At 43.3% G+C, this 12,422-nt stretch overlaps 2 protein-coding genes across 8 annotated transcripts in view; one reads left to right on the forward strand and one right to left on the reverse strand.

The window, feature by feature from the left end:
* The window catches only part of Aph1b (aph-1 homolog B, gamma-secretase subunit), a 121,152-nt gene that overhangs the window by 33,990 nt on the left and 74,740 nt on the right, over positions 1–12,422 (forward strand). The window lies entirely within an intron of this gene.
* Positions 7,918–12,422, reverse strand: part of Ca12 (carbonic anhydrase 12) — a 49,933-nt gene continuing 45,428 nt past the window's right edge. For 2 of the 3 annotated variants that reach the window (XM_010641204.2, XM_010641205.3), the window contains exons 9-11: positions 11,573–11,584; positions 10,685–10,772; positions 7,918–9,981 (exon numbers count right to left, since the gene is read on the reverse strand). In XM_010641204.2, coding sequence (XP_010639506.1) covers positions 9,912–9,981; positions 10,685–10,772; positions 11,573–11,584 — 170 coding nt within the window. In that variant the 3' untranslated portion in view covers positions 7,918–9,911. The remainder of the gene's footprint in view (positions 9,982–10,684; positions 10,773–11,572; positions 11,585–12,422) is intronic. The other variant, XM_010641206.2, reaches the window with a different exon arrangement.

Genomic DNA, 12,422 nt, shown 5'->3' on the forward strand with positions numbered 1-12,422 from the left:
CCTCCCCTCCTCCCTCCCTCCTTCTTTCCCCTTCCCTTCCATTCCGTTCTTCCTTTCTTCCTTCTTCTTCTCCCACCCTCCCCCTCTGTTTTTACGTCTTGTTTTTGAGACAGGGTCTTGCTCAGTCACTAAATTACCCAGGCTGATCTTGAACTTGCAGTCCTCCTGTCTCAGTCTCCCAGAATGCTGCGATTACAGGCCTGTGCCATCTCTTCTGGTTCCTTTCTGTCTGAAGATTTCAGAGTGGTGGCTTGCTCTGAAACTGTAGTGCTCTGATAGTTTCCAAAAAATTATTGACTTTGTTGTAGTTCGTTTTTTCTTGTTCTAAGGATGGAAATGATGACTTCCAAGCTCTTTATGTATTGGAGCTAACCAGAAATGCCCTGTGTCTAATAAAGGCATTAAGCTGGTAGTTTTTATGAAGAAAACTCCCAGGAGACCATACTTGAGAATTCTACCAAACTTTAAAAAAAAAAGAATAATACAAATTCTGTATGAGCTCTTCTAGAAAATGGAAAGAATGACACACTGTCCAGTACCTTCTGTGAGCCAGCATTATCTTGATAACAAAACCAAACAAAAACACTGTAAGAAAAAAAATAGAAACTGCAGACCTAGATGCAAAAATCCCTTACAACGTTTTAGCAAATCTAGTAAATATAAAAATCATAACTTTCATGACCAAGTGGATTCATCTCAGTAATACAGAAATGGTTAAACACACAAATATCAGTCATCTTACCATATTAACAGACTACAGTAAATGATATTAATAGATTCAGAAAAAGCTTTTGACAAAGGTAGTATCTATTCTTAATAACTCAGCAAAATGACTGTAATACAATGAGATTTCTGTAAAAAGAGGTCATCTTTGTGAAGCCTCCAGCTATAAGGTCATGTTTTATGGTGAAAGACAATGTATTCCCCACCAAGATTGCGAACAAGGCCGGTCTCACTACTTTTACTCACCATTGAGCTGGAGGTCCTAGCCAGCACAAAAACACAAAAGAAATAAAAGTCATACAGATGGAAAAGAAGAAATAAAACTGTCCTTGTTTTCTGATGATAGAACCTGTGTAGAAAATTCTAAGCAACTACAAAAGGTCTACTAGAACTAATTAGTGAGTTTTGCGAGGTCGTAAAAAAGATGGATACAAAAGTGAATCACATTTCTGTACATTGGCACAGGCAAATGGAAGTTATATTAGTTGCTTGTCTAGAACTATTTTGCTTCCCAAACTGTCATTAAGGATCATATTTGAAAATTTTAATTTATCACAGATCAGTACTTTTGAAAATATAATAATTATAGAAATGCAGGGCCGGGGATAAAAAAACATGATAAAGCAGATATTACAAACTTAAAATTTTTAGGTTCAGTAGAAAAGTTCATTAAATGCAATTAGGACACATAATTGTAAGAAAAGAATTTAGAAATTTACACGTGTATAGGTGTTTCATCTAGAATTACAACTGTAGGGTTCTGTTGCTCTGTAGCTGATCAAATGCGAATGAAACAAGGATTTTCTACATTAAATACCCATGCTACACTATGAAAGAATAGTATATCAATATTTAAAATTTTTGAGCTGAGGATTTAGCTCAGTAGTTTCGCCACCTCCCTCTCAAAAGCAAGGTGTCCTGAGTTCAATCCCTGGTACCAAAAAGAATTTTTAAAAAAATTTTTTGATAACTTATCAAAGTGAGCTTTTTCTTGTTTACCCAGTAAAGATCAGACTGATAACTGTGCCACTCTTAGAATAAAGCATATATAAATTGTGTCCACACTTAATCAAAATATATCATAAAGATCTGATAGTAGATATGAAAGTTCTAGAACAGGTCCACTTATATAGATATTTAGTACTTAATAAAATTGAAAAAAAATAAAATTGACTTTTTTTTTTTTTTTTGCACTTCTGGGGATTGAGCTCAGGGTCTCCCACTGAGCCACCTCCCTACCCTTTTTTATTTTTCATTTTCAGCTTTGAGACAGGTCTTGTTACCCACACTATTAGGCTTGCGCTTGCCATCCTCCTGCCTTAGCCTCTGAGAAGTAGGGTTACGGGTATGTGCCACTGCTTCTGGTTTAAAATTGACATTTTAAGCCAGGTTTGGTCCCCGCATTCTTGTAATCCCAGTCCTCGGGAGGCTGAGGCAGGAGTATTGCTGCAAGTTCAAGGCTAGCCTTGTCTACATGCTGAGTTTTAGGCCAGCCTAAACTACATAATGAGACGCTGTCTCAAAAAAAGAGAAAAGAAAAATCAAGAGTGGGGAGGGACAGGGATTTAGCTCAGTGGTGCCATGCCTGCCTTGAGAGCGCAAAGTCCTGAATTCCATCCCTGGTACCAGAAAAAAGAAGACATTTTATATCAATGAGGAGAAGATTAGCTCTTTAATAAATAGGCCTGTTTGATTGTATTCGGGAGGAGGGGGAGTTATGTCCTTACCTCACCCTAAAATCTAAACATAAAGATTCAAATGCAGAGAACATAAAAGAATTCCTGGAGGTGACAATCCTCTATAGAATGTGTCATCCACACTCAGACAAGCAAATGGATTCCCCACTGCGATCCCATGTACTGTTTTTTTAAATTAAGGCACAATTTGCAAACAAATGATCTGTGATCATCTGAGGAGTTTTGGCCAGTGTGTGCTTGTGTCACTGTCACCCTGACCATTTCCTTTCCCTTCATGGTTCCTTCCTGCTCATTTCTGGTCAGTGCATGCTGCCTTCCACAGAGGCAACTGCTGTATCACAACTGCTTGTATCACATAGATTAAAACTTTAATTAAAACTTAAATAGAAAATAGAATAACGTAAAATGTACTCTGTTGTGTCTGGCTCCTTTTTTTTTGGAGACAGGGTCTCACTATGTAGTTGAGACTGACCTGGAACTCACTGTGTAGCCTAGGCTGGTCTTGAACTCACAGCAATCCTCCTGCCTCAGCCTCCTGAGTGCTGGGATTACAGGTGTGTGCCACCACGCCTAGCTGTGTCTGGCTCCTTTTACCCAACATAATTTTCTGAGCTTTGTCCATGATTTAATGTTTATCAATAATTTTCAACATTTTATTGCTGAGTAGTATTCTATGTATGGCTATACCACAGTTGGTTTAGCTGTTCTTCTGCTGATGGATGCATAGCATTCTATTCATATAGGTTTATATTGTAGGTAGTGGCTTCTGTTTGTTCTCCTGCATGAGACTGAGTTCATTGGATATAAGGACCCATAGGGCCAGGGATTTAGCTTAGTGGTTCAGCTCCATGCCTTGCAAGTGCAGAGACCTGGGTTCAATCCCCAGTACAAAAAAAAAAAAAAAAAAAAATAGGATATAAGGACCCTTCGCAGATCCTGCTTGAGTTCCCACAACTTAATCTGTGCTTAGTAGACAGTAGTTATTCATTAAATGTTTGCTTTTGAACGAGGAGGTATGAGATAGAAAGTCAGTTGGAAATTACTTTGAATGGTGGTGGAGGGGAGATTAATCCACATTTCTCCCAGGAAAAGGAAGTGATAAGCTCCTGAGCTGTGCTTGTTAGTGGGTACATGGTCCTCCATGGAAAGGATGTACCATAGTCAGGAAAACTTATGGTTGTGTTTTGGGTGGTTGGGAAAGAGAGGCACCAAGATATATAAGACCTGTTGGATATCTACTGTCAGTCCATAAACTGACTAGTCTGTGTCACCTACCTACCTCTCCAGAACAGTCTGCTCCTTCTAGAGAAGGTGGGGTGACTGTGTCATCTCCTGTCCAGTTACAGAACCCCTTGTTGTCCTCACTGCAGGTAATTCAAAGTTAATGTTTGAAATGATGACTTTGACTTACAATACTGAGAGGTCATAGCTAGTCACGTGATTGGAGGTCATGCACCTTCCCTGCTGCTGCCCACAGGGAAAGTCCATGGGGAGGGTTATGAGGGCGGACCAGCAGGAGACAAGATGTCAGGGGACAGGTGAGGATGGTACCGGCTGTTCTTTGGCTATATGTAGGCTTTTGTCTTTGTTTTTTCTTTTTCTTTTTTTACACATTTATTGAGGTATAATTGATAGGAGATAATTGGCACATATTTAAAGTATAAAATGTGAACAGTTTTTACATGTGGGAAAACCTTCACCACAACCCAGATAATGAATATATCCACCACCACAGTCATTTCTCATGTACTTTTATAATCTCTCCACCCCTACTCCACCTCTTCCCCAGGCAGCCACCAATTTGATTTGTCACTATAGTTTAGTTTGCATTTTAAAATACTTTCTTTGTGAAATAAATACATTGATCATATATACATATACTGTATGTGTGTCTGTTTATTCCTTTTCTCCCATCAACAGAGGAAAAGAGAAAGCCCGGTGAATGTATCCCTTGGGAATTGGTTTTGAGTCAAAGGTAACACCCTAGAAGCTAGCCAACTCCTCTACACAATTGTGGTTGGTGATCTTGAGTCAGATATGCGGCACACAGGCCCGGGTTTAATGTTACCAAGCAGATTGGAGGCGGGAGGTGGTTGTTAACTTTCTGAAACTCATTGGCACAATGTATTTAGTGCCTTTAACTTGTGAGTTTTATGAGGTCACTGCATGCAGTGAAGCTTGGTGAATTCTGTTCCATGAAGATGTTTCCATGACATTGGAGCTGTGGAGGGTGGTCCTAGAACCATCACCAACAATCCTGGTGCTGCAGGAACTGTGCCAGCTGGGCTTAGCTAGCAGGGCTCTTGTTTCCCACTTAGAATTTCCCACTTAGAGTCCACACTCTGCCAGTCTCTGGGTTGTTGCATAATGGAGGGAGGGTGCATTGAACAAGAGCACACAAGTGAGAGGGATTACCAAGTTGCTGGTCAACCTACAATCATAATGACATGCTTACTTGGTTGCAGTAATTTTTTATGGTGAATTATTCAGTATGCCAGAATACTTTGACCCTTATTTCTGTTCCAACATTCTATAATGAAGGGCCCAGGTGGAATCAGAAGACCTACTCTACCACATTCCTGACCCCGACTCTTGATCTGTGATAGCCGAATGGAGTTAGAGGACCGTGTGCCCCATGGGGCACTCTCTAGTGTGCATGCCAAGTCCCAGAGTTCACATTTCCTCCTGTGAATGAGCCATGGGACTTCTTTGGACATCTTCAAGGAAAGCCACCAGTAATATGAGGGGACAGATAGAGCTAACAGTACATGCAGCAGGGAGTTCAGACATGCTCAATTTCGCAGCACCTAGCCAGCCCCTTTGGCCTGGCAGAACGTAGAAGCATAGACACACCTTACAGGTGCACAAACCCCAGGGCTCAGAGGGGGTGGCGTGGTGGGGGTGGGGCCAGTTATCACCCAGCCAGGGTCCTGCCACAAGGTCCTTTGTAGATAACCAGGCTGGATGGGGAAGAGGTAGGAGGAGTCCAGGGTCTGCTGCTGGGCTGTTCATCTTGGCTTCATTTTCCTCCTGTCCTCTCATATCCCACCCTGGTGTCCTCTCCACGCTGAGTCCCCAAGTCCCATCCCTCTTCATCAACCTCCCAGGGACCTTTATTTTTGTGTGAAAGTCTTCTAGGCTTCCTTCTCTGGAAAGAAGTCTCGAAAAGGGTTAGCGTCCCACATCTGCCCATCTGCTAAGGTGATCACTGGCCACGAATGGCTGTTGAGCACTTGGACGTAGTTAGTAAAACCGAGACACTGTTTTATTTTAATAAATTTAAATTTAAAAGCTGATGACTGATTTCAGTAATTTGGAAAACTTAAATATGTTTGGAGTAAGTCTGCTTTCTCAACTGTTGATTTTATGAAATCTCAGTAAAAATCAAATATAAGGAAAATTTAGCATCTGAACTGAGATATAAGTTGTAAAATACCCACCAGATGTTAAAAAGTTTATATGAAAAAATTAAATATCTCATTAAAATACTGATTACACATGTTGAAATTACAGAGAATTTACATAAAATATAAAAATTAAAGTTACTGGTTTCTTTTACCCTTTTTTAGGGTGGCCTCTAGAAAGTCTGTTTGGCATATATTTTGTTTCTCTTGGGCTGTACACTTTAGATTGAGTTAGCAGCATTTAGATGAGAGAATGGCTAAACGAAGGAAGACTTGAATTCCTTCTGCAGACCCTAGTGCTTTCCTGACTTCAGCCCGGATGAGTCTTGAGTTCAAGGAGTAGGGAGACAAGCCGTGGAGAGGGGCGATGCCTACTCCCCACTCCAGGAAGCGCCTTCCCTGGCCCCCACACTAGCGGGTGGAGCAACTCAGGGGGACTTTCTCCCACCCCACTTGTCTTCATCTCTGTAAGTGGCCATGGCGCCTGGTAAGATGCCAACCGGAAGAACTGAAGAAACCTCAAGTGCCAGCTGAAGGGACAATCAGAACCTGTAAAGCTTCTCTGCACCAAAGCTCAGCCACGTAGCTGTGTCTGTCACCTCCTAAAGCATACTACTCTTAAACAGTTCACTTCTCTCTGCCCTGGGCTGTTAAAGTAAAAATTAGATACTTCTCTAAATAACTCACATACGCAATGATGGTACCTGCTGCACCCTTCACAGCACTACCTCTTTTAGCAAACCAGGATAGGTTATATGGAGAGTGGTAGCTTGTTTCATAAAAGAATCTAAAGTAACAGCAACCAAAAGAGGCCATCACCTACTGGGCATAGTACTCTTGGGAGTGAGAAGAGGCACAGGACCTGTTCCTTATAGTCACATCCCTTGGTTGGGAACATCTCCCGTTTTCCCATCCATCCTTTTTTGGGGCACCGGGGATTGGACTCAGGACCTTGCACTTGTGAGGCAGGCATAGTGCCCCTGAGCTAAATTCCTGGCCCCCATCCATCCTTTTAAACCTGATCTACCCTTCTTTGGTCCAACTTAGTTAGACCCCACCTCCTCCTTGGCCTTTACCTGACTATTCTGGATTTTCCAGCCCCACTAAGAAGCAGCTGTGTTGTCTTGAGGCTGCACATGTCTTAGATTTGTGGGCCTCCATCCTCAGCTTAGTGGTTATGTCTACCTGTATATTTTATTTTATTTTATTTTATTTTGAGACAGGGTCTCACTGTGTAGTTGAGACTGACCAGGAACTCACCATGTAGCCCAGGCCGGTCTCAAACTCACAGCAATCCTCCTGCCTCAGCCTCCCGAGTGCTGGTATTGCAGACGTGCACCACCACACCCGGCCTACCTGTATATTTTAGTTTGGAGCCAGGTTCTAAGACCTAAATGTAAAGGATGGGATTATTTGTTTTCATTAGCTGTCCCTCACAACAGGGAGCTACAAAGTGCTTTGCAAACAGTACACTTAAACCCCACCTCCAAAAATTCAGATTGACCTGAAAGACATTTTATTTATAATTTCTTCTATTTACAGTACATGTCTTCATTACAATCATTGTTACAATAAGTATGGACATGCTAAACAGACCATCCCCACAGTGGCTTCCAGTCCGAGTCCCCAACCTTCCCAAGAGATGGCCAGGAAAGCCCTCAGGTCCCTGAGGGTGCAGGTATTTAGGCTCTAAATTTTAAGAATTAAGAAGTCAGCACAGCAAATCCTAGAATGCCTTTTAAAGCAACAGATGCAGGTTTTTACCAGATGATACAGAACAAATCCCGTTACTGAGAGGCAAAGGAAACACTAGAGAAGGCAGGGCCGTGTCCCATGGCCCCCGCAGGCTGTGCCTTGTTGTCATTTCCACCTGCCATGTGCCTCTCCAAGGAGGATCCAGTTCCAGGCGGGTGCACTTCCCACACTACAGCCCTGGCTGCCTGCAGTGGTGGTGGTTGGCAGTGGAATGAGAGAGAATTGAAGCAAACTGGAGCTTGGAGTCTGTTGGGATTCGTAGTGTTGATTCTTGAAGCCTTCTTTCTGCTGCCCTGGCTACGTTTCCTCCAGGCCACGGAGACTGAATCATGCTGAGGAGGAGAGGGAGGGAGAAATGCCACTTTTCTTCTCCCTGTGTGTCTTGTTTTTTGCGACCAGCCCTTAGGCCAGTGAAGTGATCTTTCTGTTCTCTCATCCGTGTACACAGCTTTTTGAAAGACAGTCTCACTGCTCTGGAGAGGTTTGCACTAGTTTCTGATTGGCAGTGTTGGGCCAAAGCCGTGGGACCACCTAGTTCATGTTGCTGGCCAGCCATGATGATGGTTGTCCTTGGGAGATGCCACCCAGGCTCACACAATACATCTGCACCCCTGTCAAGCTGCCTATAACCTTCCCTGATGAAACAGGCTACAAAGACATTGGACTTGCCATCATCCAAAATGTGGCAGTAGACAAGAGAATTTTTCAAGTTGGACAGAGTAGAAGAAAACAGATACTATAAAGAAATCTATGGTTCAAGAGGACATTCCGTGCTGTCAAAATGAGATTGAACCAGAGTTCCCTGTAAACTCCAAATAATCAGTGACTTGGAGCTGCCGGTTGAAGCTCCTTCTCAGTCATGGAACTGACTAATCTCAGGGTTCTCACCTCTATTAGAGGAAAATAAACAAAACTAAGTCTTCTCAGAAACTCTTTTTGCAACTTGTGGATGAGGTTTTGGAGACTCTTAGTTAACATTCCATAATTATTGGTCCTTAAATACTGTAACCATGCTGGAAGATAGCTTCCTGCTCTTAATAATATAAAAATGTGTTTTAGCTAAGCCATTATTAGACCTCCTTAAAGTCAGAGGATTAGACAAATAAGTCTTGATTTCAGGCTGGCGGTAGGAATACCACAGCAGTGACAGAAATGACCTTTGGACAAAAGAGACAAAGTCTTTTGCGCAATCATTTTGTTCCTGCCAATTTCTTGTAGTTTCAAAAGAAGGTCTATTACAAACATGTACTAATTTAAAAATGAAATAAAACAAGATAAAAAAGAAAAGCAGATTGGACCATCACAGCTGAGGTCTACTCTAGAAGGGAGAAACCAATTTTTTTTTTGTTGTTGTTGTTACCTGGGATTGAATTTAGGTATTTGCACTTGTGAGGCATGTGGCGGAATCACTGAGGTAAATTCCCAGCCCTCAGTTCATTTTTGAAGGAATAGCCTAGTTAATTGTAAAATCCTTAGAATATGAAACACAGCTGTGGACAGGCTGGTTGGTTGGGCTTTATGTTCAGTGCTTTTCATGTTGTGGCCTAATAGACATCTTGTGATTCCAGTTCTGACTCCAGAGTGAGACTGCTGGACAATATATGTCTTCTAATTGTTGATCTCTCCCTTCTTGGCATCCCTTCTCACCCTTTGTTTTTGTCTCTTTCTTTGCATCTCCACCAAGAAATGGAACTTGAAATTGCCTTTCTTGAAGGTCCAGTCAGGTCTGTGCCCTAGGGGACAGGACTGTGAAAATGGCCCATTATATTATTATAAGGTGTATCTCTTGCTTCATTTTCTTTCTGACAACCTGATCCTTCCTGTGTCAATTCTTTCCTTACATTTTGAGGTCAGATTTGAAGGGTTTGTCAGAGCAAAAGTAAACTCAAAGGAGCTAACTCCTTCCACGAAGAAAGAAACTGTTTCAAAAGCAACACCTAAACAGAGAGTGTACATTCTGGTCGGGAAGCTTGGAGAATAAACAGAATTTCCAGGATATTTGAAAACATACTGGGTAAAATCCTGGTTCGAAATGTGTTCTAACCATGGACAGCCCACATTTAGTGACTCGGTCTGTGACACAGAATCCATACCCCTCAGCCATCTCACACAGGTAGAGCAATCAGCTCAGAGTTCCTGCCTTCTGGTCCAAGAGCTCCTCCCATCCGTGGATCACACTGTGGGTGGCCATGGCACAAGGGGAGAGGGAGGCCAGCAGGCCAAGAGTCTGGAGTATTTGCAGGTTGATCTCCAGAGAACATTTTGAGGAGTTTCACGTGAAGCATTGTGAATAGCAAGGTGCTTCCTTGCATGTCCAGAAATGCCCAGGACCTCAGGGGAGAGTCTCCGTCTCCTTCTTGATGGCTGGTTTATAAATGACTCCCTTGTTTTCACCTTTTGTGCTATTGGAACAATAAGAGGACATAAGTCTTGTTAGTGAAGAGGAGGGAGTGAGCCAGAGAGCAGCCTGAATTGTGGGGTTTTAGAAGTCAGATTCCTCTCTTTGGGACCTTGCCTAGTTCCACTGGTGCTGGGAAGGATTTCCTCTAACCAGAGCTTTAATTAATTAAAACGGAACCTGTTCATTTTGCAACTGTTCTTTAACACCTGACAATAATAGACCTGCATTTTCAAAATGTTTTTATTTTTCATACCAGGAAAAATAATTATGTGTATGAAACTCCAAAAATTACAATAAAACTATAGGCCAAGGGAATTAATAGCTAATGTGAGAGATCAGGTTTTCCCTCATTTGTCTCTCTGGATTCGCAGAAGAAATACCATATATAAAGATCTTAGCAAGATGACTGCCTTGCTGACTGTATTCAGGTACAAACCCCAAATCAAGAAACTTGTCCAATGTCATAGGGATAATTAGCAAGGGCAGCAGGGTCGATACACCTCCAAGCCTGAGCACAGTGAGCTTTCCATGACAGTACCTTGTGTGAAGGAGGCAAGGACACTGGTGTTTGGGGTGTAACACTTCAAGGATAAGTACTGGTGAGACAACAGGGATGCTGCCTTCTGCAGGTTTGCCTTCGCACACAGACTGATCATCAGGGACACATAAGCCACCCATTTCCGCTTGAATCCAAACCGGCTCACCTCTTCTTCCTTCTGAAAAGCCAGATGGACACTGCCACGACAATGCAGATGCCAAGAATACCAGCCAGGGCCACGGACAGGATGATGCCTGGTGAAGAGGCAGCAGCACACGTTACATCCCCCCTCCCATCATATTCCAACCCTCACAGGTGTGCGTGCAGTCACGTCCTAGCTGCATGATTGTCTCCAGAAAGGTACATTTTCCCATCTCTGCTCTCCGATTCTGGCCTTTAGCTTAGCGGGGCTGGCTGTAGTACTTAAGAGCCCATTTAAAAAGTTAAAGTGGTATTCGAGCAGGGGTTCTCAAACTTGTACAAGATTCATCTGAAAAGCTTGTTCAAAAGGTAGGGTTGTTTGTTTGTTTTTCCCAAGCCTCAGAGACTCAGGTTGAATCCGTTTGGTTTTGGGCCTAGGAATCAGCTTTTGATCAGATGACTCCAGCTAATGCTGGTGCATGGGATCCTTGAACCACAGTTTGAGAAACCCTGAGCTATAGAGTCAGAACTTGTTTCACCTTTGCTTTCTGGAGTGAAGACCTACTAGAATGTTTCTGTCCCCAAGTTCTACTGCACTGATAGACAGTTACCTGACCTCCACCCTAGGCTTAGATGCATTTTCAGACAGTGCCCTCCCACCAGGACCAGCAGAAGGTCTCAGACAAGCTGTTTGTACACATGCTATAGAGTGATTAGGTCTTTGATTAGAGTGACATTTGATTGGCAGTTCGTCTTTGCATTAGAGGGTAACACAGATTAAGGAGGAGGCCAGGAGCCAGAGTGACAGCAGAGAGAAGCATAGGGGATGGTCTGAAAGAATCGCAGGCCCAGGTCACACTGAGAATCACAGAGATCACCCAGTTGCAGCATGCACGGCTGGCTAGCCACATACCCATACTCAGTTCTGCGTCGGTAAGGTGTTCCATTATAACGGGGAAGAAAAGATGCGAAATTAGAGTTAAACCGTGCTGAACCTGGCTGTGTGTTGAGAGAAGTTCTACCCTGTGCTTGGCTTATGCAGCCCTTCTGGGCGTGTTCACTTTTGACTCAGATGACTGCCTTATGGCATGGAGGGAGTGCCCACCTAGGAATTCTTATGTGGTCCCTCCTTCCTGTCTCCTTTACCACAGAAGTCTCTTTGCCAGGACAAGACTTGTTACTGACAGTATGGCCAGAGAGATGGCGAGGAAGGGAAGTCATTCAGCATTGTGGGGAGGTTGCTCTCTGCTTCTCTGATGCCTGCCGCCTTCCTCAGAGAGGTCTCTGCCACCAGCCTCCTCCCCAGCCCCCAGCCACTCTGTCATTATGTTACTTCTTTTGTTGCTTGGCCCTGCTGAATGGATACCTCCACCACGCCTGCTTCTCCTCTCTGCTTCATGGAACTAGGAGACGGTGCTTCTCCAAGTGAGTCACTGTTGGGGTTAAATGGAGTGAGTTGGGAGTCCTCGGTGGGACTGAACTAGTATTCCGCTATCTACGAGTTTCCCAGGGTATATCACATGTGAGTCCGTTTTCATGCATGAGCAGAGGAACCCAATTGTGCCATCTCCCTGGCCTTCCCCAGACTGCTTCTTTCAGGTTCTTTTGACTCTTTCCCTTTTTCTCAGTCAGGTCCTCTGTCTAAAGAAAATATCTTCTGGTGGTTTTCTGATCTCAACAGAAAGAAAGTGTGTGTGTGTGTGTGTGTGTGTGTGTGTGTGTGTGTGTGTGTGTGTTTTTGGTGGCGGATTCTCTCTCACACA

Source organism: Fukomys damarensis, unplaced genomic scaffold (assembly GCF_012274545.1).
Source record: "Fukomys damarensis isolate Sample0158 unplaced genomic scaffold, DMR_v1.0_HiC HiC_scaffold_25, whole genome shotgun sequence".
Taxonomy (NCBI): domain Eukaryota; kingdom Metazoa; phylum Chordata; class Mammalia; order Rodentia; family Bathyergidae; genus Fukomys; species Fukomys damarensis.